The following is a 24600-nucleotide window of genomic DNA, read 5'->3' on the forward strand; positions in this document are numbered from 1 at the left end:
TTAATTCGTTCCGGAGGCCCGTTCTTAACCTGAAACTGTTCTTAACCTGAAGCACCACTTTAGCTAATGGGGCCTCCCGCTGCTGCCGTGCCGCCGGAGCACGATTTCTGTTCTCATCCTGAAGCAAAGTTCTTAACCCAAGGTACTATTTCTGGGTTAGCGGAGTCTGTAACCTGAAGCGTCTGTAACCTGAAGCATCTGTAACCTGAGGTACCACTGTACTGCCTAAAATGGGGCTTCTGTTTCCACTGGAAGAAAAGAGCAACACCGGCGTTGAGAAACCTCTGCAGTCACCCGGGGTGAGTTCTTTCCTCCAGCAGCTGTGCTATTTAACATGTCTGAGAAGTCGGAATCGCCATCGCTGAACACTTGGCAGGAACAATAAAGCAGGCAAGCACATATTTCAACAGGTTCAAAGTAACCTCAGATGTCGGCAGCAGATGCTCTTTCTGAACACACGCCCGTCCCGGCGTATCCCCCAGGACTTTTTGAACTGGTTGGAGCGTTTCCTCCCCTTCCCTCTAATAAGCCAGGGTGCTGGAGAAATTAGCCAGGGAAAGAAAAAGAACAACGGTAATTACCCACCCACCGCCAGCCTAGGAGGCCTTCATTATTAATTGCAGCCTTCTCCTGCCTCCTCCGGCCTAGATCCCCCACTGGGGAGAATCCATGCTGGCCTGGGGGTCAATGCTGCATAATGACACCACTTCACCTGCCTCTGTGAAAGTGAGCGGCCAGGAGGGAAAATGCCCGGCGCGACTCTCATTTCGACAGGGCTCAAAACTCAGAGAGGAGGCGCCAACCCCTTAGGTGGCTTTTAAAGGGTAGCAGCTGACAAGTGCAATCAGTCCTCCGCCTTGATTGCACAGCTGCCACAAGGATTGCCAAATGTGTCTCGTCTCGGTTTTGGAGGGGTGGCGGGAAACTCCCATGCCAAAGGGGGAGGATCCTGAGACCCATAGCTCAAGCCAGGCAATGATGGGCAGCCTTGCTTACGCCCAAGAAACCGCTAAACTAAGCGAATGCCCATCCTATGGCTCTGTAGCCGCAAACTACGGTTTACTGTGCCGAAGGCGGCCGCAGACACTTTGCTCATCCCCACCCACAAAATGGGGGGGGGCGAAGCACAACCCTTGGCTGAGCGTCACATCCAAATCAGGGAGCGTGATTTGTAGTTTGGCTAACCAAGGAGTGAGGAACCTCAGTTGCCCCCTCCCCAAAATATCAAGTAAATAAATAAAAAATGCTTAACTGAAAGCAGAAACTGTAGAAAGTTTTTGACAGGTTTTTCTGAGCATTTGGGGTCAAAAGAAAGTAATTTGAGACAACTGTTGTTGAGACATTTCATTCTGAATATGCTAGACAGAGCCAGACAGAGGATGATGAGAGGTGGGTGTCCTTGCCCCCCAACATAAATCTTGGCTATGCCCATGCTTGGGGGGCAATTGTGGCCCTCCAGGCCTCTTTATGTGACCCCTGTAACTCCCTCACTGGCCCTGCTTTTACCCCAAGTGAACTCTGACAATGCCTCTTGCTTGTCTGGAAGACAGATAGGCGGATGTGTCAAAAACTACCCTACTGTACACCCAGGTAAAATGTGCATTTGTTGCTCCACCCACTTTTGCCTCTGGCTCCGCCCACCATTAGCATGTGGCCCTCAGAAGGTTGCTAACCAACTGCGCTAACCACAACTCCCAGTTTGGACATAAAATATGGCTTGCCCTGATGCAGTACACAATTTGATTCTGGGTTGTTGTTTTTTATCAGAACGGTTAGGGACAAAGGGTTATGAAGGTCCCTGAAGCACCATCCCCACAAGCACCGAAATCCCAGCCAAACCCCATCTCTCATTTCCATAGCAGTGACCAGAGGAAGGAGGACCACTGGGAGCAGCGCAAAAAGAAGAAACGCCCCGATGCATCTGCCGCAGCACAACAACTGGACACCTTCATCTGCCCCAGCTGCCACAAAACATGTCTCTCCTGTATCGGTCTCTCTACAGACGCTGCAACCGTCCAACAGCTTGACCTCACCCCCAAAGGTGCTCTCCTGCATTGTCTCCTGAGACAGACTATGTAAACACAACATGATCCCAGAATTAGCTGTGGGCAAAAGATCATGCACAACAGTGCCGTTTAGCTGTTTTATGGGAGGAGAGGGGATCAAGATCATAGAATCATAGAGCTGGAAGGGACCCCAAGGGTCATTTAAGAACAACCCCCTGCAATCTCAGCTAAAAGCATCCCTGACAGATGGCCATCCAAACTCTGCTTAAAGGTAAAGGGACCCCTGACCATTAGGTCCAGTCGTGACCGACTCTGGGGTTACGGCGCTCATCTCGCTTTATTGGCCGAGGGAGCCGGCGTACAGCTTCTGGGTCATGTGGCCAGCATGATTAAGCCGCTTCTGGCGAACCAGAGCAGTGCACGGAAACGCCGTTTACTTTCGCGCCGGAGCGGTACCTATTTATCTACTTGCACTTCGACGTGCTTTCGAACTGCTAGGTTGGCAGGAGCAGGGACCGAGCAACGGGAGCTCACCCCGTCGTGGGGATTCGAACCGCCGACCTTCTGATCGGCAAGTCCTAGGCTCTGTGGTTTAACCCACAGCGCCACCCAAGTCCCTAAACTCTGCTTAAAAACCTCCAAAAAAGGAGAGCACACCACCTCCCAAAGGAGACCGTTCTACTGTTGAACAGCTCTTACCATCAGAAAGTTATTCCTGATGTTTAGTTAGAATCTCCCTTCTTGTAACTTGAATCCATTGGTTCAAGTCCTACCCTCCAGAGCAGGAGAAAACAAGCTTGTTCCACCTTCCATGTGGCAGCCCCTTGAGATATTTGAAGATGACCATCATATCTGATCTCAGTCTCCTTCTTTCCAGGCTAAACATACTCAGCTCCTTCGACTATTCCTCATAAGGCTTGGTTTCCATCCATCCACCCGCAATCCCTGCCCTCCAACAGTTGGTTAGCACTGTCAACAATAATCCAGCAACACACACTCAGGCCTGGCATGTAATGGGTCTTGTTGCAGATAGGCACCATGGAGTCAGGAGGCCGAGTTAGTCCTTACACACATATTTGCAAATGTTGTAACTATAAATGCAGAGGGGGTCCAGATTGTGCCAGCTCTTTTCCCTATGCAATGACATTCCGTCTAATCCACTGAGCCGCTAAAGCAAACACAGAAACCTTGTATGTTCCTACTCCCCCCCAAAAAACATCAGCAAGTTAACTAATTTCCTCCCCACTGTTTAAATAAGAAACCCCCTGAAGGATCCCTTTGAGAAATCCATGCCTAGGACAATTATACAGGGCGTGACGCAGTACAAAATGAACAATAAACAGAACAGCGACTTGTGGGTTCCACTTGCACATGACAATTTTGCACAGCAGCTTCAGAAAACCAAAAAGCACAGAGCACATGGTATGCATTCAGTTCTATGGGAGGAGGTAACTGGACGTACTCAGGGACAAATCTTTGGATGGATACTAAAGCTGATCTTTGCTTCTGGTGCTACTGAGAACCAAGCCTGCCCTTATCCTCACAGCTCCATCCTTGGTCATGCTAGAACAAGGATAGTCAGTATGGTGGCTCTTCAGACACATTTTGCACCTGGCTATTGGCCACACAACCAAGTGAAGATGCCTGGATGGTCCTGACGTCTCCACCATCTGGAGGTACATACCTGGGGATCCTTGGATATTGACTTCTTTCACATATTAAGACCTCACCCTGTAGAATTCTACCACGTATATTTTATCTGCACAATCAGATTGAATTCCAGGAACCGAAAAGCATTTTTCTGTGTAGTCTGAGCTGTGAACAATGTTATGGTGAATTGTTGTTGCTTGTCTTCACTCACCCCACCCCACTGCCCTTTTCAGTTGTGAAGAATATCCCTACGTTATGAATGGTCCAATTAAGAAAAATAGGAAAAGGCAAATACTTAGGTGGACTTTCCCTGGATCAAGTGACTTTTCTTCTTTTAAGTCCTCAAAGTTCCTAGCGCAGGGATGCCATCTGAACTAGCCAGAAGTTTAACTGATAATCAATCCTACTAGTCAGTCCATCCTTTGAAAAATAAGACTTTAGAGCCATCTCGCCCAAAAATGACACCTAAACATTCTGTTTTGGCGACTGAAACCTTGGTTTAAGGAGCCATTTTTCGCCTAGCTTTTTATATTTGAGTTTCTAACACATCGTCCTTGACAACTGGGTTATGCTGGCTGGAGCTGATGGAAGACAACTTGGATCCTCTTAAGACTGCAAAGGGAGTTTGGGGGATAGATAGATGACAAGGGACTCAGGTAATCTCGCTTTTAATTATCTGTTTGTGAAAGGACAAGAGGGAACGAGGTTAAACAAGTCACAGGTTTCTCAAGGAATCTGTGTGTTTGCTGGTCCTTGAGAAACCCATTTCACAAACTGATCTTTGGCCAGCAAACAAGTCATTTGATTTCCCTACCGTTTGGAGCTCGAATTTGGAGCCATTATCAGCAGCTCTGACTCGAGGAAGACAATTTCCTTCTTTCATCAGTAGTGATAATCAGCAGCCGAAACTCACCCTTCTTTCATCTCCAAAGCACCCACCCATCATCAGGACCAGGTGGGGAGACCTTTCTGCACTTGTGATGAAAGATCCCTTAATTATCGTGGCAAAGGACACAAGTCTTTTGAGTATATAGACGAAGTTCAAAGCAGTAGGTTTCCTGTGTTTACTCTGCCTACCGGAAAGCCAGAACAAGCCACAAAGGACCATCCTTGACTTTTTTTTGCTTACTATTTTTCACAACTAGACAGAAAAATAAACTGAGGCTGCAACAATCCCATAAACACTTACCTGAGAATATTCCCCACTGAACATGGGAGGCACCGATTTCTGAGTTCAGAGGACTGAACTGTAAGACTGGAATCTGAGACACACTTAAAAGGGAGTAAACCCCGCTGAATTCAATAGGACTTACTTATGAGTAAATATACTAAAATGAGGGTTGTTTTGCATGGCTGCATCAGAACTGTTCTCTATTTTTTTTAGTGCCCTGCACCTGTGTAACACTACTCCACATAACAGATGTTCAGATTTAATACATACAAACACCACACCATACATTTAAAGAACATTAAAGCATGTTATTTCCTCCAAAGAATTACAAAGTATACAGAAGAACAAGTCTTGCTAAGGCGGAACCAGCATGGCTTCTGCAAAGATAAGTCCTGCCTCACTAAGCTTTTCTGGTTCTCTGAAAGTGTTAATAAAAGGTGATCCAGTCAACAGGGTATACTTAAGACTTTCAAAAAACTTGGATAAAGGGGCTCCAAAATAAGATTAGCAATCATGTATACGAGCAGAGGTCCTCTAATGGACCAGCAACAAGTTAAGAAACAGAGAACAGGAATAAATGGAAAGTTCTCCCTATGGAGGAATGTAGAAAGTGGAGTTTCCCCAAGGATAGCTATTGAGACGTGCTTTTTAAGTTGTGCACTAACTATCTAGAGTTAGTGAGAACTGAAGCAGCCAAGTTTCCCGATGATATCAAGTTGTTCAGGGTCATTAAAACAAAAAAGGGATTGTTGAAGAGCTCCAAAAGGATCTCTCCGAACTGGACAAACGGGCAGTAAAATTGCAAATATAATTCCAAGTAAGAAGGTTATGCAATTAGGGCAATCTTAAATTTACATATAATATCATGGGATCTGAACTGTTGCTCACAGACCAGGCGCAAGACATTCAGATGGCAGGGAGTGACTTGACGCAGATCCCAACCTAGTGAGTGACAGCTGTGGACAGCGGCGCCCAGTATAGGGAGCAGAGAGGGCTTCAGCTACCCCAAGTTTTGGGGGCAGGGGCAGCACTCCACCCCATATTGAGGGGTCCGCCACCGCCGGGCACCCTCCACGCACCCCAACCTGGCAGTCCAGGAGCCAGGCAGGGGCAGGGTCAAGCCGCTGGGGTCTTTGCTTCACTCCTCCCAGCCACAGCCCAGCAGCCCAACAGCTGGGAGAAACCACTGTAGAGATCACCCTCTGTGTATCCTGCCAGGTGGCATCACGTGACACATCACATGACCTCAGCACCCCTGGCTGTGAAAAAGGAGACTGTCACGCTAGGGAGCATTAGGAAAGGGATCGAAAATAAAACAGTCAATGCCATAATGCAAATATTTGGTGCAGCCACACTTAGAATACCGTGTACTGTTCCGGTCAGCTCACCTCAGAAAGGATATTTCTAGAGGTGGAAAAGGGCAGCCAGAATGATCAAGGGGCAACTCCCCTATGAAGGAAGTCTACAACTTTGGGGGCTTCTTTGTTTGAAAAAAGGAAAGTGGGGCATGAAAGAATTCTATAAAATCAGGCATTCCTCACCCCTGATCCTAGAACCTAGAGCTGTCCAAGCCAAGTTGAATATTGGAAGATTCAGGAAAGACAAAATCAAGTACTTGGTTTAACTACGTAACTCACTTCCACAGGAGGCAGCGAGGGACACCAATCTGAATGGCTTTAAAAGGGGATTAGACAAATTCACAGAGCACGAGGCTAGCCGAACGAGATGACCCTTTGGTCTGATCCTGCAATGGTCTTCTTACATTGATACTTGGAAGCAAGTGGAATGCAATCTTGCCTTTGGAGCAACCCTGTTAAATTTCTGGTGCTCTTGAGGTAGCTATTGCATTACTGAGACCCAGAAGAAAAGGAGGTGGGGATTCATTTCCCTATCACCAAGTACTTATCAGAGGGTGTTCCTTTGAGACAGGCAGAAATGAGACCACACAGACAGGCCAGAGGAGAGGGAGAGAGGGGAGGTGGCCTCACCTGAGCACCTAAGCAAGAGCCACTAACTTTCTGGAGCTAGTACTATTCTTTTCAATCCCCTGACAAAGACCCATTTATAGCTGGAACTCCCATTACCTGCAAGGAAGGAACCGGGAATCGTTTAAGCACCATGTGTTCTCTGCAAGGCCATTATACCCTATGCGCGAACAATAGGAAATTAACCTCCTATTCACTGACCGGACAACACAAAAGTCTAACAGTCCTGCCTTTGACATTTCTTGTTTCACATGAAAGAGACAGAAACCCCCCATCAAGTCAACATAAGAAGGGTTTTCCCACTCCCTGATATCAATAGGCTTTGCATCAAACTCTGAAACAGCCAACATCCGATCCCCGCAGTCTGACACTGGATTACAAGGCGCGCCCCCTGCCCCCACTTAAAGACACTTATATTTAGATTCCATAGGAATTTTACATGATCATACAGGAAATCTTTGAATGAAAATGAAGGTCAGGGCTGGGATTGGCTTCCTCTGCCAGGGCCTCTTTCTCGCCCTCCTCATTCTTTCAAATACCCAAATAAGCATTGTTTAGAAAACAATATACTTCCACTGTTATTTATTAATTATTACTGTTACTACTACAAAAAAAAAAACAGCAGCTCAAATGCATTTGTATGGGCGTCTTGAAAATAAAATGCTAGGCTCTTCACATCCTTTTTTTTTTTATCCAACCATCACTGAAACTTTTTTTATAAAGATCTGGCATAAACTAGTTACTGACCCTTGACTGTGCATAAATCAGCAATCATGGGGATTGATTTTTTAATTTTTCTTTAAAAAAAGATCTGAGGGCAGTTCACAAGATAAAATTAGAACGAACAACTAGTTACAATTATAAAGAAATGGCCAGCTTTTAACGACTTAATTTTTCAACTTCAAAAGTTTAACAATTAAAAAAAAAGTTTACTTTTTTTGGAAGTGTAGGTTTTTAAAAAATGAAATCTGGCTTTCCAAGAGTCTTCCCTGACACAGCAACTCTGGGACTTTATCTTGAAGCCGCTCACATCTCTATCCTAGTTGCCGCTTGAAAAAAAAATCTCCATTTAAAAAATATTTAAATCTCATATTTCCCATAAAGCCCACAGTGGCAGCCAAGGGTCAGTCCCCAGGTCGCCTCCCACCCAAGGAGCTTACAAGACTCCAACCTCCTTAAATTCGTCATGTTTGTTACACTGTGTGCCTTAATAATAATAATAATAATAATAATAATAATAATAATAATTATTTATTTATTTATTTATTTATTTATTTATTTATTTATTTATAGCCCGCCCATCTGGCTGGGTTTCCCCAGCCACTCTGGGCAGCTTCCAACAGAATATTAAAATACAATAGTCTATTAAACATTAAAAGCTTCCCTAAACAGGGCTGCTTTCAGATGTCTTCTAAAGTCTGGTAGTTGTTTTTCTCTTTGACATCTGGTGGGAGGGTGTTCCACAGGGCGGGTGCCACTACCGAGAAGGCCCTCTGCCTGGTTCCCTGTAAGTTGGCTTCTAGCAGCGAGGGAACCGCCAGAAGGCCCTCAGCACTAGACCTCAGTGTCTGGGCAGAATGATGGGGGTGGAGACGCTCCTTCAGGTATACTGGACCGAGGCCATTCGTACCATGCCCTGGGCTCAAAAGACAACCTTTAACAGTAAACTACTACAATATACCTGAAGTGCAGGTGAAGACAACAAACCTTATCCTGGGATGCATATGGGACTCCTGTACTGTCCTGCCAAGTGTTGAAAAAGAATATTTAAAACAGTTTGGCAGGCTCCTTCAGGCACTCAGCTGAACACATGAAGACTTACCGCAAGGGTGGGGACCATTTCTCAAGGTAAGGGCCGCATTCGTTTCTGAGCGACCTGCCAGGGGTGAGCAGGGCCATGGGTAAAAGTAAGCAGGGCAACGCAGGTGAACTCCACTGTTGTACGAAAGGCTAGTCTCTACACTCAGGGCTCATCCACGCTGGCGCTTGTCCCATACCTAGAAAGCACCGATCCAAGTGGTTTTGCCTTTCCCACAAAAATCCCGCTCTTTAGCCCTAAATCAGAACAAACAGCAATCTGCAGGAAACCTGATTGCCATTTGATACAATTAAGCACTAAACCATGGGTTTTCCCAGGGATATGAAGCTGGGCTGGTGAGGGGTGTGGCCTGGGAGAGGGGGTGTGGCTGGGGAAAGGAGGTGTGGCCTGGGGAAAGGGGGTGTGGCCTAGGGGAATGGTATGCAGCTGATGGGGTGTGTAGCCTGGGGAGGAGTGTGGCCTGGCGGGACTGGGGCAGAACAGGGTTTTTGCTGGCTTTTCCAATGGTGTTTCAAATATACGCGATTTCACTGATGCGCACAGTTCCTTGGAAAGTAACCCCCATGAAAATTGGGAGGTTGCCTGTATACAAATTATTATTATCATTATTACACAAACACTAAACCTGGGGAAAACACTGTGCCTAAGGCAAAACCTGCCCACTGCCCAGACCTCACAGACAGGTGTAGGGAACCTGTGGCCCTCCAGATATTGTTGGACTGCAACTCGTTAAGGGGGTGATATGATAGCCATGTTCAAATATATAAAAGGATGTCACATAGAGGAGGGAGAAAGGTTGTTTTCTGCTGCTCCAGAGAAGCGGACACGGAGCAATGGTTCCAAACTACAAGAAAGAAGATTCCACCTAAACATTAGGAGGAACTTCCTGACAGTAAGAGCTGTTTGACAGTGGAATTTGCTGCCAAGGAGTGTGGTGGAGTCTCCTTCTTTGGAGGTCTTTAAGCAGAGGCTTGACCACCATATGTCAGGAGTGCTCTGATGGTGTTTCCTGCTTGGCAGGGGGTTGGACTCGATGGCCCTTGTGGTCTCTTCCAACTCTATGATTCTATGATTCGTTATGATCCCTGACTACTACTGATCACGCTGGCTGGATGAATGGGAATTGATGTCCAACAACATTCTATGGTGGGTGGCACAGGTTCCCCAGCACTACAATAAGGGTTTCAGTGCATACTGATCTGTACACAACATTCACACAGAGATATGGAGTGTGCTCTAAAAAAAGTAGCCATCCTTCTAACAAGATGCATGCTCACCCCACATAAGAGGCAACAGTCGCAACATGCAGGAATGTGTCCCCTGCTACTTGTGCCACTGTACAAAGATGAGACACATGCAGAATCGCATGCAGTCTCCTCCAGGGTACAGAGAAGTACCCCTGAATTTTTTTCAGGGTTGCACAGAAGTTCCCCACTGTGTGCAACAGCACAAAGGTAGTTATGGCTATTTGTCCCATGCTCTGGGAGTTGGGCAGCTACTCTCTGCAAATATGCACATATCCACTGGTGCTTTTAAAGAGAAGTATTCATAGACATACGGAGGACTAAGAGTACAAAAGGGCCCCCTATGCCAACATTCAGAGATATGGAGAAGTAAAGCAAAGCATTATATGCAGGTATCATGCAGTGTAATGCATATCATGTTTGGAGATTATCTGAGTGTTCTGAGCAGATCTCCCAGGGTTGTATAAATCTATCCTTTGGGGTTAACGGGTCTGAGTATAACACAGGGCTGAACAAAGAACTCTTGCCAAGCCAGCTAAGCACAAAGCCGTGTGCAGCAGCACAGCGCATGACGTACAAGGCACCAGCTCCCAGCCATCTAGACAGCACCTCACCAGCTGGGGAGAGAAAATGCTGGGCACTTTGTGCAAATCATACACCAGAATTCAACACTTCGGTGCAAGGAGAAGCAGCACAATGCTGAGCACTGTTCACAGGGCGCATCTGAGCGCTATGCCGTGTGGATGGATAAACCACACTGCACAGTGTGCAACGGTGTACACAGAATTCTCAGAAACGTGGGCAGTTAAAAGTTTTTCTTTTCTTTTCTTTTCAGCTGGTGAAATATGGCACATGGTGGAAGAATGGGAAACTTAAGAGGGCTACATAGTGCAATGAGCTGCAGCTAGGAATCCCAGGTATCCTGCAGGAACCATGTGACAGAAGCAAGACAGAGAGAAACCGAGGTGTGCAAGGAATGTACACAGCTACCAAGGCTACAGACAGCAACATTTCAGTGGCACGGGGAAAGGGGTAGGAGTTTCAGGTTGCTGAGGAATACACTGCTTGCTGCAAGCGCAACGAACGTTAAGTGCATCCAAGCCAGCGTTGGGATATCTAGCCGAGCAAGTATACCGACCAGTGTGCAGCAACGGGCACAGATATACGAAGCATGGGATATACACGGATATTATACTATTCGAGCAATGTGCGCGCTTGTAGTTGGGCAACTGATAGAGGGGACTTTTAGCGCTACGCAAAAAAAGTTGGAGAGGCCTTTGCAAACTTGGGATTTCGAAGCACCAGCCAACCCAGCGTCCCAGTTCCGGGCCAACCCCGCTCCCCAACCCCATCCCAGGCGGGCGCAGACCTACCGGCGGGGTCAGGGAGTTGCAGCCCGAGGCCAGTTTCACCGCTTGCCTCTTGAGCTCGGCCAGCTTGGCTTGGCAGCTTCGGCACCATCCTCCTTTGGCCGCTCTCTCGAAGTGGCCCAGCTCGCCCCCCGAGGCGGCTCCGGCGCCCTCCGGAGCGGGGCGGCTGCCGCAGCGGTCTTCGGGGGCGGCGGGCTGCAGGAGCCTCTTCCGCGGCGGGAGCTCCAAGGAGAGGGGCGCCGGTTCGCGCAGGGGGCTCCCCTCGGCCACCTGTGGGAGAGAGGAAAGCGGGAGACGCGATCAGGAGGCTGCCCTGGGCGGGCGCTGCGTAAAAAGGGAGCGGGTCCCCTTTTCCTCATTCTATCTCTCTCTCTTGCAAAAAGCGCATTGCAAAATTCCGCTCCGGGAACGGGAAAAAGGGCAAACTTCCAGTCGTGCAAGGCCGGCGAGATCTCTCCGGGGGAGCATCGAGCTGGGTCCCAGTTGCTGCAAACAACGACCCCATCGGGAAAGGAGGGATCACACTCACAAATGCACTTACCCCCAGCACTGGCATGTTACAGCCCGGTCCAGGGAGCGCGCAGCTTTCTCCCGGGCTCTGCAGACAAGCGGATCCCCAGTTACAAGGAGAATGCCGGCGGGGTGCAGACGCCTCCCGGCCCCGAGCTCTCCTGCTGCGTGCCCATCGCGAACCAAAATTAAAAAGAAGTCGTCCCGGGACAGAGGATTCCTGTTGCAGAAACGGAGCCTCGCTTCTCCTCCGCCCTCTTTTGCTACTGACTGTCTCTCTCCCCCCCCCCCCCGACTGTTTTGTGCAAGCGAAATAAAGTCGTGCACTGCTTAAGAAAAACTCTGCCTGCAAAACTCTCTCCGCTCCGACTCCTGTTGCTCGCTACGTGATGTTTCCTCCCATAGTGGCAAAAGCAGCGAGGAAAGTTTAGGGTTGCAAAGTTAAAGCAGCAGCCCGGGAGCGAGTTCAGAAGGGGAGGAGACGGCATCAAAGGGGAGGGAGAGGAGGAGGGAGGGACTTAACCCCCCTTCATCCCCCACCCCAGCTTCCCAAGAAACGGGATACTACTGAGTTCATGGGCAAGCGGAGCACGTGGAAACCGAGAGGAGTGTTAGGAGGAGAGAGAAATGGCTCAGGTTAGCAAGCTTGCGAGTTAAACCTCCTTCGGCACTTTCCTGGCTTCCAAACCGAGGCGAGTCAATCTGGTTTGGGTTGGTGGGGTTTGCTTTTAAGAAGGCCCACGTTTAATGGTTTGGCTGCATACTTTGTTGCTTTTACACCGGATTCATTGGGGGCTTCCATTGGAGTAAGCAGCGTGATGGCTGGTTTTAAAATCAAGGAAGGGGCAGAGGATTCACACGAATTTGCACACACCCTATGGACTCTGCTAGAGTTTTAATATTTCAAAAGGTGCTTTTATTTATAAGTGCAGAAGGGATCTATAAATGGATGTATACACACATATATAGGTAGATAAATAAAGGTGCCTTGCACACTTCTGTGAATATAACAACTTAAAAAAAATTCATTTGCTGCCTCCCACGTTGTTTTTGATGTGTTTGCAGAAACCAAAGTGACCTCTCCTGGATCCAAACATGGTGTATGGAGGTCCTGGGCTGCCCAGGCACTTAAAATTGCACATCGGTCTCACACACACACATATCCCATTGTCCTATATGTGATTTGTTTGCCTTATATTGTATGGGAAGCATGGGTCAGGCATAGGTCTGCAACCCCCAAGTCATCTAGGCCAAAGCCTGCCCCATTATTGGCAGACAGTTCAACGCCTATATGTACATGTCGTTTAAAAACGGTTTGTGACTGCATTGCTGATCAATGCTTATCCAAAAGGTCACAGTAGCGGGCTTTGGAATGTATAGGCTTAGGTTGCGGACCCAAGACATTTTGCCGCCCGAGGCAAAGGATAAGATGTTGCGCCTTCCCCACACAGTTCTCCATACAGATGTTAACTGGACTCGCAGCTGAATCTTGGCATAATATTGCTGGTAGAATAGTCTCCTCTGAGGGGGCAGACCAGATTAGGGGGTCCAGGAAAAGCCATGTGGAAACAGAAAGGGATTATCAGGGGCACGAGAAGAGCAGCGCGGAACTGCTACTGTCCTCTGAGGCAATTGTTTTTTCGCCTAATGGTAGGGCCTGGACCTCATTGAAGCTTTTGAATGCCCAAATAAAAGCTGGAGAGGAGCTGAGGAGGATTGTTCGAGAGTGTTTTTTTTGTTCCTCTCTCCCTCTCTCTCTGAATAAGGATTCTCAAAAGTGGGAGGTCACTGGGATAGCTCAGCCAGTAGAGCACAAGACTCTTAATCTCAGGGTTGTGAGTTCGAGACCCACATTAGGCAAAAATAAATAAATTCCTGCATTGCAAGGGGTTGGACTAAATGACCCTCGTGGTCCCTTCCATCTCTACAATTCTATGTTTCTTCAGTCAGTGAGCCATAGCGTAAAAGTATGCAACTGGTGACTCCCAACTTCTCCCTCAAATGCAAAGCTGAGAGTCAAAAGGGCGACTCTCTTGTATGAGAAGCATCTGTAGTACCGCAATATGGTATCAGGATGTTTGGAGGGAAATGTAGTGACAGCCACTAGCTTAGGAGAATTAGACCTGCAGAGCTGGAAGGGGGGCTTTGTGGTCATCTAGTCCAGCCCTTATAATGGAGGGTGCAAGTACCATGCCAACCCTAATTGGCAGCCATTTGGCCCCTGCTTAAATACCTCCAGCCAAAGAGAAACCACTGCCTGCCTCCCAGGACATAAAAAAGACACCAAGACAAATCCACAGAAGATTTGCCTGTCAACAGCTATTATCCATGAGAACTAAGTGGTGCATCCATGTTCAGAGGTAGTTATATCTGGATGCTGGAAGTATCTGGCTAGCCACTGTTGGAAACAGGATACTGGGTAAGATAGACCCTGGGTCTGATATTCCTGGGTTAAGGTTATTAGGTTAGACAACTCATACCCATGTAGACAAGATCAGAGTCATTGATCCAGAACAGTTAGCATCCCCTGGTCAGGAAGAAGCTGCCCACACTGATCCAAATCATTAACCCACTCTAGCCAGCAGCAACCCTCCAATATTTTAGTTCCAATACATTGTGAGGCCTACATTGCCTCCCAGTACATTTCCGAGCACAATTCAAAGTATTGATGCTGACCTTTAAAGCCCTAAACAGCCTCAGTCCAGTATACCTGAAGGAGCCCCACCCCAATCATTCAGCCTGGACCCTGAGGTCCAGCTCCGAGGGCCTTCTGGCGGTTCCCTCCCTGCAAGAAGTGAGGTTACAGGGAACCAGGCAGAGGGCCTTCTCGGTAGTGGCGCCCGCCCTGTGGAACGCCCTCCCAACAGATGTCAAGGAAATAAACAACTATCTGACTTTTAGAAGACATGTGAAGGCAGCCCTGTTTAGGGAAGTTTTTAATATTTGATGTATTTATCACATTATTATTATTATTATTATTATTATTATTATTATTATTATTCTGTTGGGAGCCACCTGGAGTGGCCAGGGAAACTCAGCCAGATGGACGGGGTAAAGGTAAAGGTACCCCTGCTCGTACGGGCCAGTCTTGACAGACTCTAGGGTTGTGCGCCCATCTCACTCAAGAGGCCGGGGGCCAGCGCTGTCCGCAGACACTTCCGGGTCACGTGGGCAGCGTGACATCGCTGCTCTGGCGAGCCAGAGCCGCACACGGAAACGCCGTTTACCTTCCCGCTAGTAAGCGGTCCCTATTTATCTACTTGCACCCGGGAGTGCTTTCGAACTGCTAGGTTGGCAGGCGCTGGGACCGAACAACGGGAGCGCACCCCGCCGCAGGGATTCGAACCGCCGACCTTTCGATCGGCAAGCCCTAGGCGCTGAGGCTTTTACCCATAGCGCCACCCGCGTCCCTATGGACGGGGTATAAATAAATTATTATTATTATTATTATTTATTATTATTATTATTATTATTATTATTATTATTATTACTACTACTACTACTACTACTATACACACAATGGTGTTGTTTGCCACATATGCACCAGTATTAACTGCAGTCGTGAGCATGTCAAAAGAGGGGAGGCATGCATGCCCAGACAGCTGCCCCAGCTTATGTGCACAGTGCATTTACACACCCGAATTCTGTGATGGCCACAAACACGACTGCCCTACCAAAGTTTGCATTTGCCCTGTAGAACCACCTTGAGCCCCACCAGTCCCGGATCATGGCCTCCTGGGTGGCTGCCAAGAGCTTATGTCCACTTCTGAAGCCCCAAAGCAAGATTTGTTCAGTCATTTGCATTCAGCTTAGCGCAGGGGGCAGGGGACCTCTCTCAGCTCAGGGGCCATATTCACTTCTGGGGACCAGAGGCAAAACAGGCAGAGCGACACACAGACATTTCGCCTGTATGCGGTAGGCTGATAAAAAAGGTAAAGGTACCCCTGACCGTTAGGTCCAGTCGCGGACGACTCTGGGGTTGCGGTGCTCATCTCGCTCTATAGGCCGAGGGAGCCGGTGTTTGTCCGCAGACAGCTTCCGGGTCATGTGGCCAACACGACTAAGCCGCTTCTGGCAAATCAGAGCAGCGCATGGAAACGGCGTTTACCGTCCTGCCAGAGCAGTACCTATTTATCTACTTGCACTTTGACATGCTTTCGAACTGCTAGGTGGGCACGAGCAGGGACTGAACAATGGGAGCTCAGCCCATCACGGGGATTCGAACCACCAACCTTCTGATCGGCAAGCCCTAGGCTCTGCCTGAGCACAAATTCAACACATCCCTCTCTCTTTACTTCCACCCAAGAAAGCAAGGACCCATTTCAAGTATCCCAATTAGGGTGTGAAGCAAGCCCATGCAGGGTGTGTCCCGGGGAGATGGGGTGTGACTGGGGAGCATCCCAAGGGGCTGGATAGACTCAGGGGTCCACGTTTCACCGCCCCCCCTCCAGGCCTGAAGATCCCCATCCTTGGTTTCAGCAGGTCAGAAAGTACCGGTACTTAAAGCAGTTCCATTGGGAGGTGTGTTGATGCACTGCTACCTTTAGCAGGAGGTAGGGTCTCTCCCATTGGGTCCTGGCCCCTGCAAACTTCCAGCCCGGCCATCAACAATGTGTCTTAGGGTCTACCCCTTTCTCCAGTTGCTAAGAGTAAGTGGGGGCCAGTCAACCTCCCCCCTCCACTTTTTGACAATAAGTCATTCTGAAGAAGAGATGCAGCCGCCAGCCTCAGAGCAATTCACTCTCTGGCATTTTGTCCCCCACGAAAGCTGCAATCTTCCATACTTTACTTGGAAGCAAGTCCTATAGAATCACAGCAGTACTGCCCTGAACATGCCTGATCTTGGCTGCTCTCGGAAGCTAAGCAGGGTCAGGCCTGGTTAGAACCTGGATGGGAGACCGCATGGGTTCCGCAGGCTTTTCCTCTTTGGGAGTCAGTGTGGTATAGTGATTATAGTGTCAGACTGGGACCTGGTTCAGATCCCCACTTGGCTGTGGAGTTCACTGGGTGACCTTAGAAGTCAATGCCTGTCAGCCAAACTATTGTTGGAATTCAGTGAGGAGAGGAAGACCCATATATGGGTCTTGGAGATAAAGGTGGGATGCAGATGCAATAAATAAATACCTAAAACTGATGAGACTTACTTCTGAGTAAACCCACATAGAATTGGACTGTATGGGAAGCGTCAAACCTTGCTCTTAGAGTAGGAGTAAGGGAACTTTTGGCCCCTCCAGATCTTTGCTGAACTGCAGCTCCCATCATCCCTGGTCATGCTTGCTAGGGCTGATGGGAGTTGTAGTACAGCGAAATCCAGAGGGGCAAAGGTTGGTTGACCAGCCCTGATCTACATGAATGAGAGTCGAGGTCTTTGCAAAGTCACACACCATCCCATTATTCTCATCAGAGAGCCAGGATTGGCTGCCGCTCCCTGTCGAGTGTAGCGCAGCAGCCAATTGGGTTTGCTGCCTCGAGATGTATACAACAGCCTCCATGCTAGTCTGGCAGCTGCAGTCCACAATGATTGAAACAAGATGGCTTTAGTGAAAGGCATCTGCTGAGGCTAGGATGACCCCTGCAGAATGGATGGGGTGGCCCTGATTCCACAAGTAGTGTCACAGAATCATGGAATTGTAGAGTTGGAAGGGACAACAAGAGTCATCTAATCCAACTTCCTGCAATGCAGGAATCTGAGCGAAAGCATCCAGGACAGATGGCCACCCAACCTCTGTTTAAAAACCTCCAAGGAAGGAGAGTCCACAGCCAAACAGCTCTTACTGTCAGAAAGTTCTTCCTGATGTTTAGTTGGAATCTCCTTCCTTGTAACTCAGAGCCATTGGTTCAGAGCAGGAGAAAACAAGCTTGCTCCATCTTCCTTTAAGATATTTGAAGATGGCTATCATATCTCCTCTCAGTCTCCTCTTTTCATGGCCGGTCCCTCGCTTGAGCGCAACCCGTTTGTTTATTTATTAATACATTATTTTATTTTATTTATTATTTAATTATTTGTTGCACCTTTTTAAATAAATGGATACATAAATAAAAATGCAGTAAAGGGTACAAGGAGGCAAAAAGCACCCATCATCCGACTGTGTATCAGGCATCATCCAGTGTTCGGTGGCAGAGCAGATGTTTTACATCAAGCATGGGGAACTGGCATCCTACCAGATGTTGCTGGAGTGCAGGTCCCACCATCCCTTGCCAATTGCCCGCGCCATCTGGAGCGGATGCAAGTAGGAAAGCATGGTCCCGGGCAGCGTGGTGTAGTGGTTAGAGCGTCCAACTGGGAGCTGGGGAAACCACCAGTCAAATCCCCGCTCAGACATGAGGTTTGCTGTGTGACCTTGGGCCAGTCACTCACCCTCTGGCTAACCTACCTCACAGGTTTTTTGGTGAGGATAAAATGGGGGGGTTATGGGGGGTGGAGAACAATGCATGCCACCTTTCATCTCCTTGGAGGGAAATGAATGGGAAAAAACCAAACATTAATTAGAAGGCCTTGGTTCCTCTGCCATTTTTTACATGCACAAATCTTAGATCCAATCTCTAGTTAAAAGGATCAGGTAGTGGCAGGAAAAGCCCTTCTCTGTCTGAGACCTTGGAGAACAATTGAATGTCACTAAGTGGACAAATATTCTGTCTTTTTCTTCAAAACGTGGCTGCACTTTGCAGTGGGGCGTGGGTGGGTGGGGAGATCTGCGCCAACCCCAGAAACTGTGGGAAAACCGTCTCCCTGGCAAGCCTACCCCCTGGTCCTGGACCTTCCAAGGAATACAGCTTGGAAGAAACTGTTTTGTGCCCTCCTGCCCCCACCTTAAAGAGCCAGGTCAGTGTGATGGGTCAAGGCGTCGACCTGGGACCTCATTCAGCCACGAAGCTCACCTGCCGTGCGACTTTACGACCAGTTGCAACCTTTTCTCCTAACCTACCTCACAAGGTTGTTGTGAGACCCAACAGAATCGGCCAGTGCACCGCAACAAGGCTTTGGGGTTGCACTGGCCCCCCAAAAAGGGCCGACAAATTTAATAAATAAATGTTCCGTGGTAGATATGCAGGACTTCCTTTGGTTTTGAGAGGAACTTTTACCAACTGCATTCATTGTCTTAAAAAGAAAACTTCAGATGAGCGATTTCAGGCCTTCGGTCTTCTTACCCACTGGGGCTGCCTCTGACTGATTTCAAGCTTGCTCAAAAGTAAAGTGAGTTAGGGCGGCCATTGGCTAAACATAAGCCAATGAGAAGGAGCTGGATCAGGACAGCAGCCCTTCTAGCCCAATATTCTATTCTCACTGCGGTCTTCAGGACCCTTTGCAATAGGATGCCTGAGCCACACACAGCCTTGCACCTCTCCTTACAGCACCGAGTCTCCATTGCCAAACCGACTCCTTGCAAGATCTGCCTGTTCTCTCTGCCTGCCCACCCCCCTTCTCCTCGCAAATGAATTGATGGAGATGATTTCTACAGAGGAGCCCTGACCTGGCAGCTGGAGAAATTAGCATAGTGAACTAATTGCCTAGTCAGCTGCTGTTTCCTATTGTTTTGTTTTGAAATCCACCCTTAAAAGAAAAACAGTTCTGCCAGATTTTCTGCATGGGGAGCCTATGTGATGAGCCAAGCTTTAACAATGCCCTGGGTCCTGCTTGTGAGCTCCCCAGAGATCATCTGGTTGGCCAGGATGAGACCAGGATGTTGGACTTAGCTGGGCCATGGGCCTGATCCAGCAGACACTACTTATGTTCAAAGTTCCATCTCATAGAGTCATAGAGTTGAAAGGGCCCCCGCGGTTCATTGCAGCATCAGAAAAAGCTAATGCTATTCTAGGCTGCAACAACAGAAGTCTGGTGCCTAGATCAAGGGAAGTCATAAAGTCACTCTATTCTGCCTTGGTCAGACCACACCTGGAATACTGTGTCCAGTTCTGGGCACCACAATTTATGAAGGATTATTGACAAGCTGGAACATGTGCAGAGGAGGGCGACCAATCTGATCAAAGGTCTGGAAATCAAGCCTTATGAGGAGCGGTTGAGGGAGCTGGGTATGTCTAACCTGGAAAAGTAGAGGAGATATGATAGCCATCTTCGAATCTCTAAAGGGCTATCTCATGGAAGTTGGAGCAAGCTTGTTTTCTCCTGCTCTGGAGGGTAGGACTCGAACCAGTGGCTTCAAGTCACAAGAAAGGAGGTTCCGACTCAACATCAGGAAGAACTTTCTGACAGCAAGAGCTCATGACCTGAATTTACTCCCGTTAAGTTACACAAAGCATGGCCAATGTGGTGCCGCCAAGATGGTGTGGACTACAACTCCCATCAGCCCCTGCCAGCACGGAAATTGGTCAGGGATGATGGGAACTGCAGTTCAGCAGCATCTGCAGCGCCACAGGTTCCCTTCTCATGCAAGGGAGCCATTTTTAATGAATGCATATGGGGTTAAGAGTTTGCCCCGAGTGTGTCCCCTGCACACATCGTGTTTGCAGTTTTGAGCACTGACCAGGAAGCTGAACGTCACCTCTCTGTAAAGCTTCTCTGGTTTCTGGCTGAACCATTCACACGTGCTTGATTTCTCTCCCCACCACAGGCTATCAGTGGCTACCAGCCATGATGGCTATGCCCTGCCTTTGCAGTTGGAGGCAGCGATGTTTCTGAACACCAGTTGCTGGAAACCACAGGGGGAAAAGAGAGGTCTTGTGTTCGAATCCTGCTTGCGAGTTTCCCACAGGCATCCGGCTGGCCACTCTGAGAACAGGATACTGGTCTAGATGGGCTATTGGCCCAGATCCTGCAGGTTCTTCTTTTGTTCTTGCAGCTGAACGTGTGAACGGACTCCAATCTGGGGAGAAACATCCCTTTGCAAGTGAGGCAAAGCAGCGGGGAAGTTTCTGCCAGTGGAATTTGACCTGAGATACTGGCCACCGCTTGACGCTGCAGTCACCCAGAGACGCACGTGTAAACCGGCTCGATGCCAGAGGCACCCAGCGGTTTGACCTGATTTCAAGCGTCCCAGGGAGGCGAGCAACACTCTTTGAATTCTTCCAGAGCAAAGTGAGTTCGTGCGGCTGCTAGAATTTGTAGCTACTGCTGCAATTACACGTTTGAGAAATCCTTTCTTAGCTCTCTTTTTTTGCGGGGTGGGGGAGAGGAGAGAAGAGAGGCGTGCCACTAAATTGGCTCAACCGCATAGTCGAGGTAAAAAGGCTGAGACTTCCCTCGCGAGGAGCGATGCAATCTGCGGCTGGCGGTTCTCCGGTCCCTGTTACTAGAGCGCCATCTGCCGGCCGCGCGTGGCTCTACAGCTGCCCGGCTGGAGAAAATTAAGCCATCTCTCCGCATTGGGCGAAGGAAGGAGCGCGCGTCGAGGGGTCCCCAGGACCAGATCTTCTCGGTCAACGCTGCCAGTCAGCCTCGCCCCGAATAGCGGAGCACACCGGCCCCCAGGAGCTCCGCACAGGCGCCTCATTCCCATCCGCAATCCATCCAGGGGCTGTGCCCAATACTAGGTAGCAAGCGCACCTGTTCAAGATTTTTTGGGGGGAGGGTCTTTTTTCTCGCGTTCATTGTTGCTAGCCAGACGCACGCGCCCCCGCAGCCCTGAAACGGGCCAAAGCGTCCCGGCCAGGCGCCGCTGCCCTCCCCATTCAAGGCTCAGCCTACAAGGATCCCCCGACCCCCTTGGCCACGTCTGGGGGAAGGAGACCCGACGCTCCCAAGCGTGCATGGTTGAAGAAGGCGGGCGCTCCCGGGCTGGCGTCTAACTTTAACGCGTCGAGGGGAAAGCGGGGCGGTGGAGACGCCCAGACTGCCCTTGGGGGGGGGCGACTCCGCCTTCGCTCTTGAGCCGTAGCGCTAGCTCGGGCAACCCTCAGAAGCGTCCCCGCCTCCTGCCTCCCCCCGTCGCCGTCCAAACTCCATCAAGCGCGATCGTGGCTTGCTTTCGCTCCACTTCCTTCGGCGCGCCAACACCCAGGCGCCTCGGCCGCTCCCTCTCGCTCGCCCCCGCTCTCTCACACACCCTCCATACACGCGAGTCCCCTGAGGCAACGTGGGAAGGGCGCGCTCTCTCCACCCGCTAGTCCCCTCTCCCCCACCAGCCCCCAACCCTCCTTCCAACCACCACCACCCCCGGTTTTCCCCTTCCAACCTCATCGAAGTAGCCCACCCCGAACAACCCACAGCCACCCCACCCCACCCCTCGCGTCCTCCCCCCGTTCTTAGCCTGGCGGCGTCTGCAAATGTGGCACTTCGGATCCAATTTGCGAGAGCAGCAGGCAAGGAGCGTTAAGAGGCGCCAAGCCGGGCTGGTGTAGCCATGAGGGAGCGGGGGGCGGGGGCCGCTGGCATTTCCAGGCTAAGTAAGCCCCCTCCTGGACCAACTCCCGTCCAACAACGCCTTGGCTCAGCGCCGACAAAATAATCACCGGGAAGCACGCGCTTCTGAGCATGGGCAGAATGCCTTTATCTCCACCGCGGAATTAAACATCAGTGTTAGGATTTTTTTTAATAAATAAAAAGTGGATAGGGGTGTGTCTTGAACCCCAGCAGTTGATCAAATCCTAAAAGAAGGAGGCTCTTGCACCAATGCACCCCTGAGCAAACCGGCTCAACCCTCAGCTCCGGAGACCAGAGACACGTGCGCGCAGCCCTCCTTCAGGTGGTTAAATGAAACTTTCCGTAGGGAACTGAGAACTGAAAAGGCGGGTGCTAGAGGATCCCGGCGAGGCGAGCCCTGGTGGCATTCTGCCCGGTGCGCAGCTGGGGCGGGGTCTTTCCATTAGCTCTGCTTCCCCTCCAGGCTTCCTTTCCCCCGCCGCCGCGCAGTTAAACATCGCCTGCCTCGCATCCGCGCCTAAAGAACAGGCGTGCCAGGAACAGAGTCAGCCTGCTCCGGAGCGCAGGAGGCCGCCGGCAACTCGCTCAAAGACCCCATGTGCCAGAGAGCCGGCGGGTTACAGAAGCCTGCCTGGACTCCCAAGGTCCTATTATCGCCATTGCTTATGGGAATAACCCAAGAAGGATTCCTCAGATATTTTCTCGCTCTTTCTGGCGCTCGAGCGACACGCGCTTCCACCTACCGAGCGCTGTCCCTGGTGCTGAAAGCGCGTCGGAGCCACCGAAGGACCCTTTCCTTATTCCTAGGCACACAAAAGTCCACAACTGCTTCTACTTTCTCTCTGTGTGTGCGTGTCTCCAGCATCCCTCACCTGGATTATTTATTACCACGCTCTCTTTAAGTTTTTGCTCCATGTGCGCGGCCTAAAAATGCAAAGTCCGAAGTAAGGTGCCTGCAGCTCCCTCTTGCTTGTCGGAGTCCTTAAAAGCCACCCTCCGGCCACCCACCTCCCCAGACCGTGTCTTACCTTGCCTTTCCTCCTGAGAAGATGGCTGGTAAATCCGAAGATGATCTCGGAATCCAAGCAGAGAGCTCCGATCTCCAGCAAACTGGAGTTTTTCCTAGTAGCATTGGGAGGCTCCGTCGATTTTTGAAAAGCCATAGTTTTTAGTTGTTTGGGGGCAGCGGGGGAGTTAACCTCTCCAGCTCCCTGAGCAATATCCAAGGGTTGGCAGGGGTAGGGGACGGTGTCACGCCTTCATGGTCCTTTGCTGAGACGCGCCTCTGCTGTGGGTGAGGCTCCAACGGCTACCCAGCCCCGCTCGCTCTTCCTTTCCCTCGTTCTGAGCCTCTCAGCAGCGCACCTTGCGGGAACAACCTCCTGTAGGAACGGCAGCGGCTGCTCTCCGCGTCCCGCGCAGATTTTATCCTCTCCCAGGTCGACTCCACCAGGCAAGACAGAACCCCCTCTGCCATCAGCTAGCCGGGGCTGAGAAGGTGCGCTCTTGAGGGCTCAAGGAAAGGGCTGGGTTAGCCACAGCTGTCTTTCTTTCACGCACCCCGCAGTTGTAGATTGGGGCGCAAATATCCAGGAAGCTCGATCTGTGGTGCTGAGAGGATTAAGGTGGGGAGCGAGTTGAAGAGTTTGGAAGGAAACAAAGAAATCACTTTCCAAATCTGGGCAGAGCGCAGCTCCGGGGAACGGCGGGGGTGTGCTTTAGGTGAGCTCCTCCAGAACAAGCGCGCCGCCCATCCATCCAAGCTCCCTTTGGCCGCCACCACGGGTCCTACTTCCCCACCCACCACCCCGTCCCTGCTTTCCCTCGGAGTCGCTGTCCAGCAGCTGATCAGCCTCGCTGAGCGCACCCTGGAGGCTGGCGCAGGGAGAAGGAGGAGGAGGCGGCGGCGGCGGCGGCAGCAGCGATAGCCCAGCCCATGCTCACTCTGCTCCGCCAAGCAGCAAAGTTGCCCGCCTGGCCAGGCTCGAGTCGGCGGCTTTCTCTCTGGCGCTGCTATACCGCGGCCAGGAGGCAAGACCGGTCCCTGCTCCAGCCAGCGCTGGTTCTGAGGCGCGCTCTGCTTGCCTAGCTAGAAGGAGCCCTGATCGCAGCCCCTGCCGCAGGGCTGGGGGGAGGGGGGGCGAGGAGCCACCAGCCCCCCCTTCTCCAAGCCAATCTCCTCCCCCCCACACCCACCCACCCTTTCCAAACGCAGCTGCCTTCGGTGACATCAGCTAGCAGTGACAAACAGACAGACAGATAGCGCCACGGTGCACTGAAGGGGGAAGAGCAGGATCGATAGGCTTCCAAGGCTGGGGAGAGAAAGGGAGGAGTGGGGGGGTGCGGAGGGTGGGGGGAGCTCCATTCAGAGCATTGATCCCTTCTTCAAGACACCCCACCCCTCCAGTCCCCGTGCGTATGCTGAAAGTGAGTTGAATGAGCTGTTTAGCCCAGCTTGGCACTGGAGGTGTGGGGAGAAAGAGGGGGAGAGAGGATGTGGCGCGCAGCGAGGAATCGCCAACTTAAT

At 50.3% G+C, this 24600-nt stretch overlaps 1 protein-coding gene across 4 annotated transcripts in view; it reads right to left on the bottom strand.

Moving 5' to 3' along the window:
• The window catches only part of KIF26A (kinesin family member 26A), a 156859-nt gene extending 133368 nt beyond the window's left edge, over positions 1 to 23491 (bottom strand). For 2 of the 4 annotated variants that reach the window (XM_053362184.1, XM_053362107.1), the window contains exons 1-2: positions 11787 to 12233; positions 11249 to 11515 (exon numbers count right to left, since the gene is read on the bottom strand). In XM_053362184.1, coding sequence (XP_053218159.1) covers positions 11249 to 11515; positions 11787 to 11801 — 282 coding nt within the window. In that variant the 5' untranslated portion in view covers positions 11802 to 12233. Of the gene's footprint in view, positions 1 to 11248; positions 11516 to 11786; positions 12234 to 23101 lie in introns of those variants that run through there. The other 2 variants (XM_053361939.1, XM_053362025.1) reach the window with 2 other exon arrangements.
• Positions 23492 to 24600: the final 1109 nt, after the last annotated feature.

This window comes from Podarcis raffonei, chromosome 1, assembly GCF_027172205.1.
Source record: "Podarcis raffonei isolate rPodRaf1 chromosome 1, rPodRaf1.pri, whole genome shotgun sequence".
In the NCBI taxonomy this organism is placed as follows: domain Eukaryota; kingdom Metazoa; phylum Chordata; class Lepidosauria; order Squamata; family Lacertidae; genus Podarcis; species Podarcis raffonei.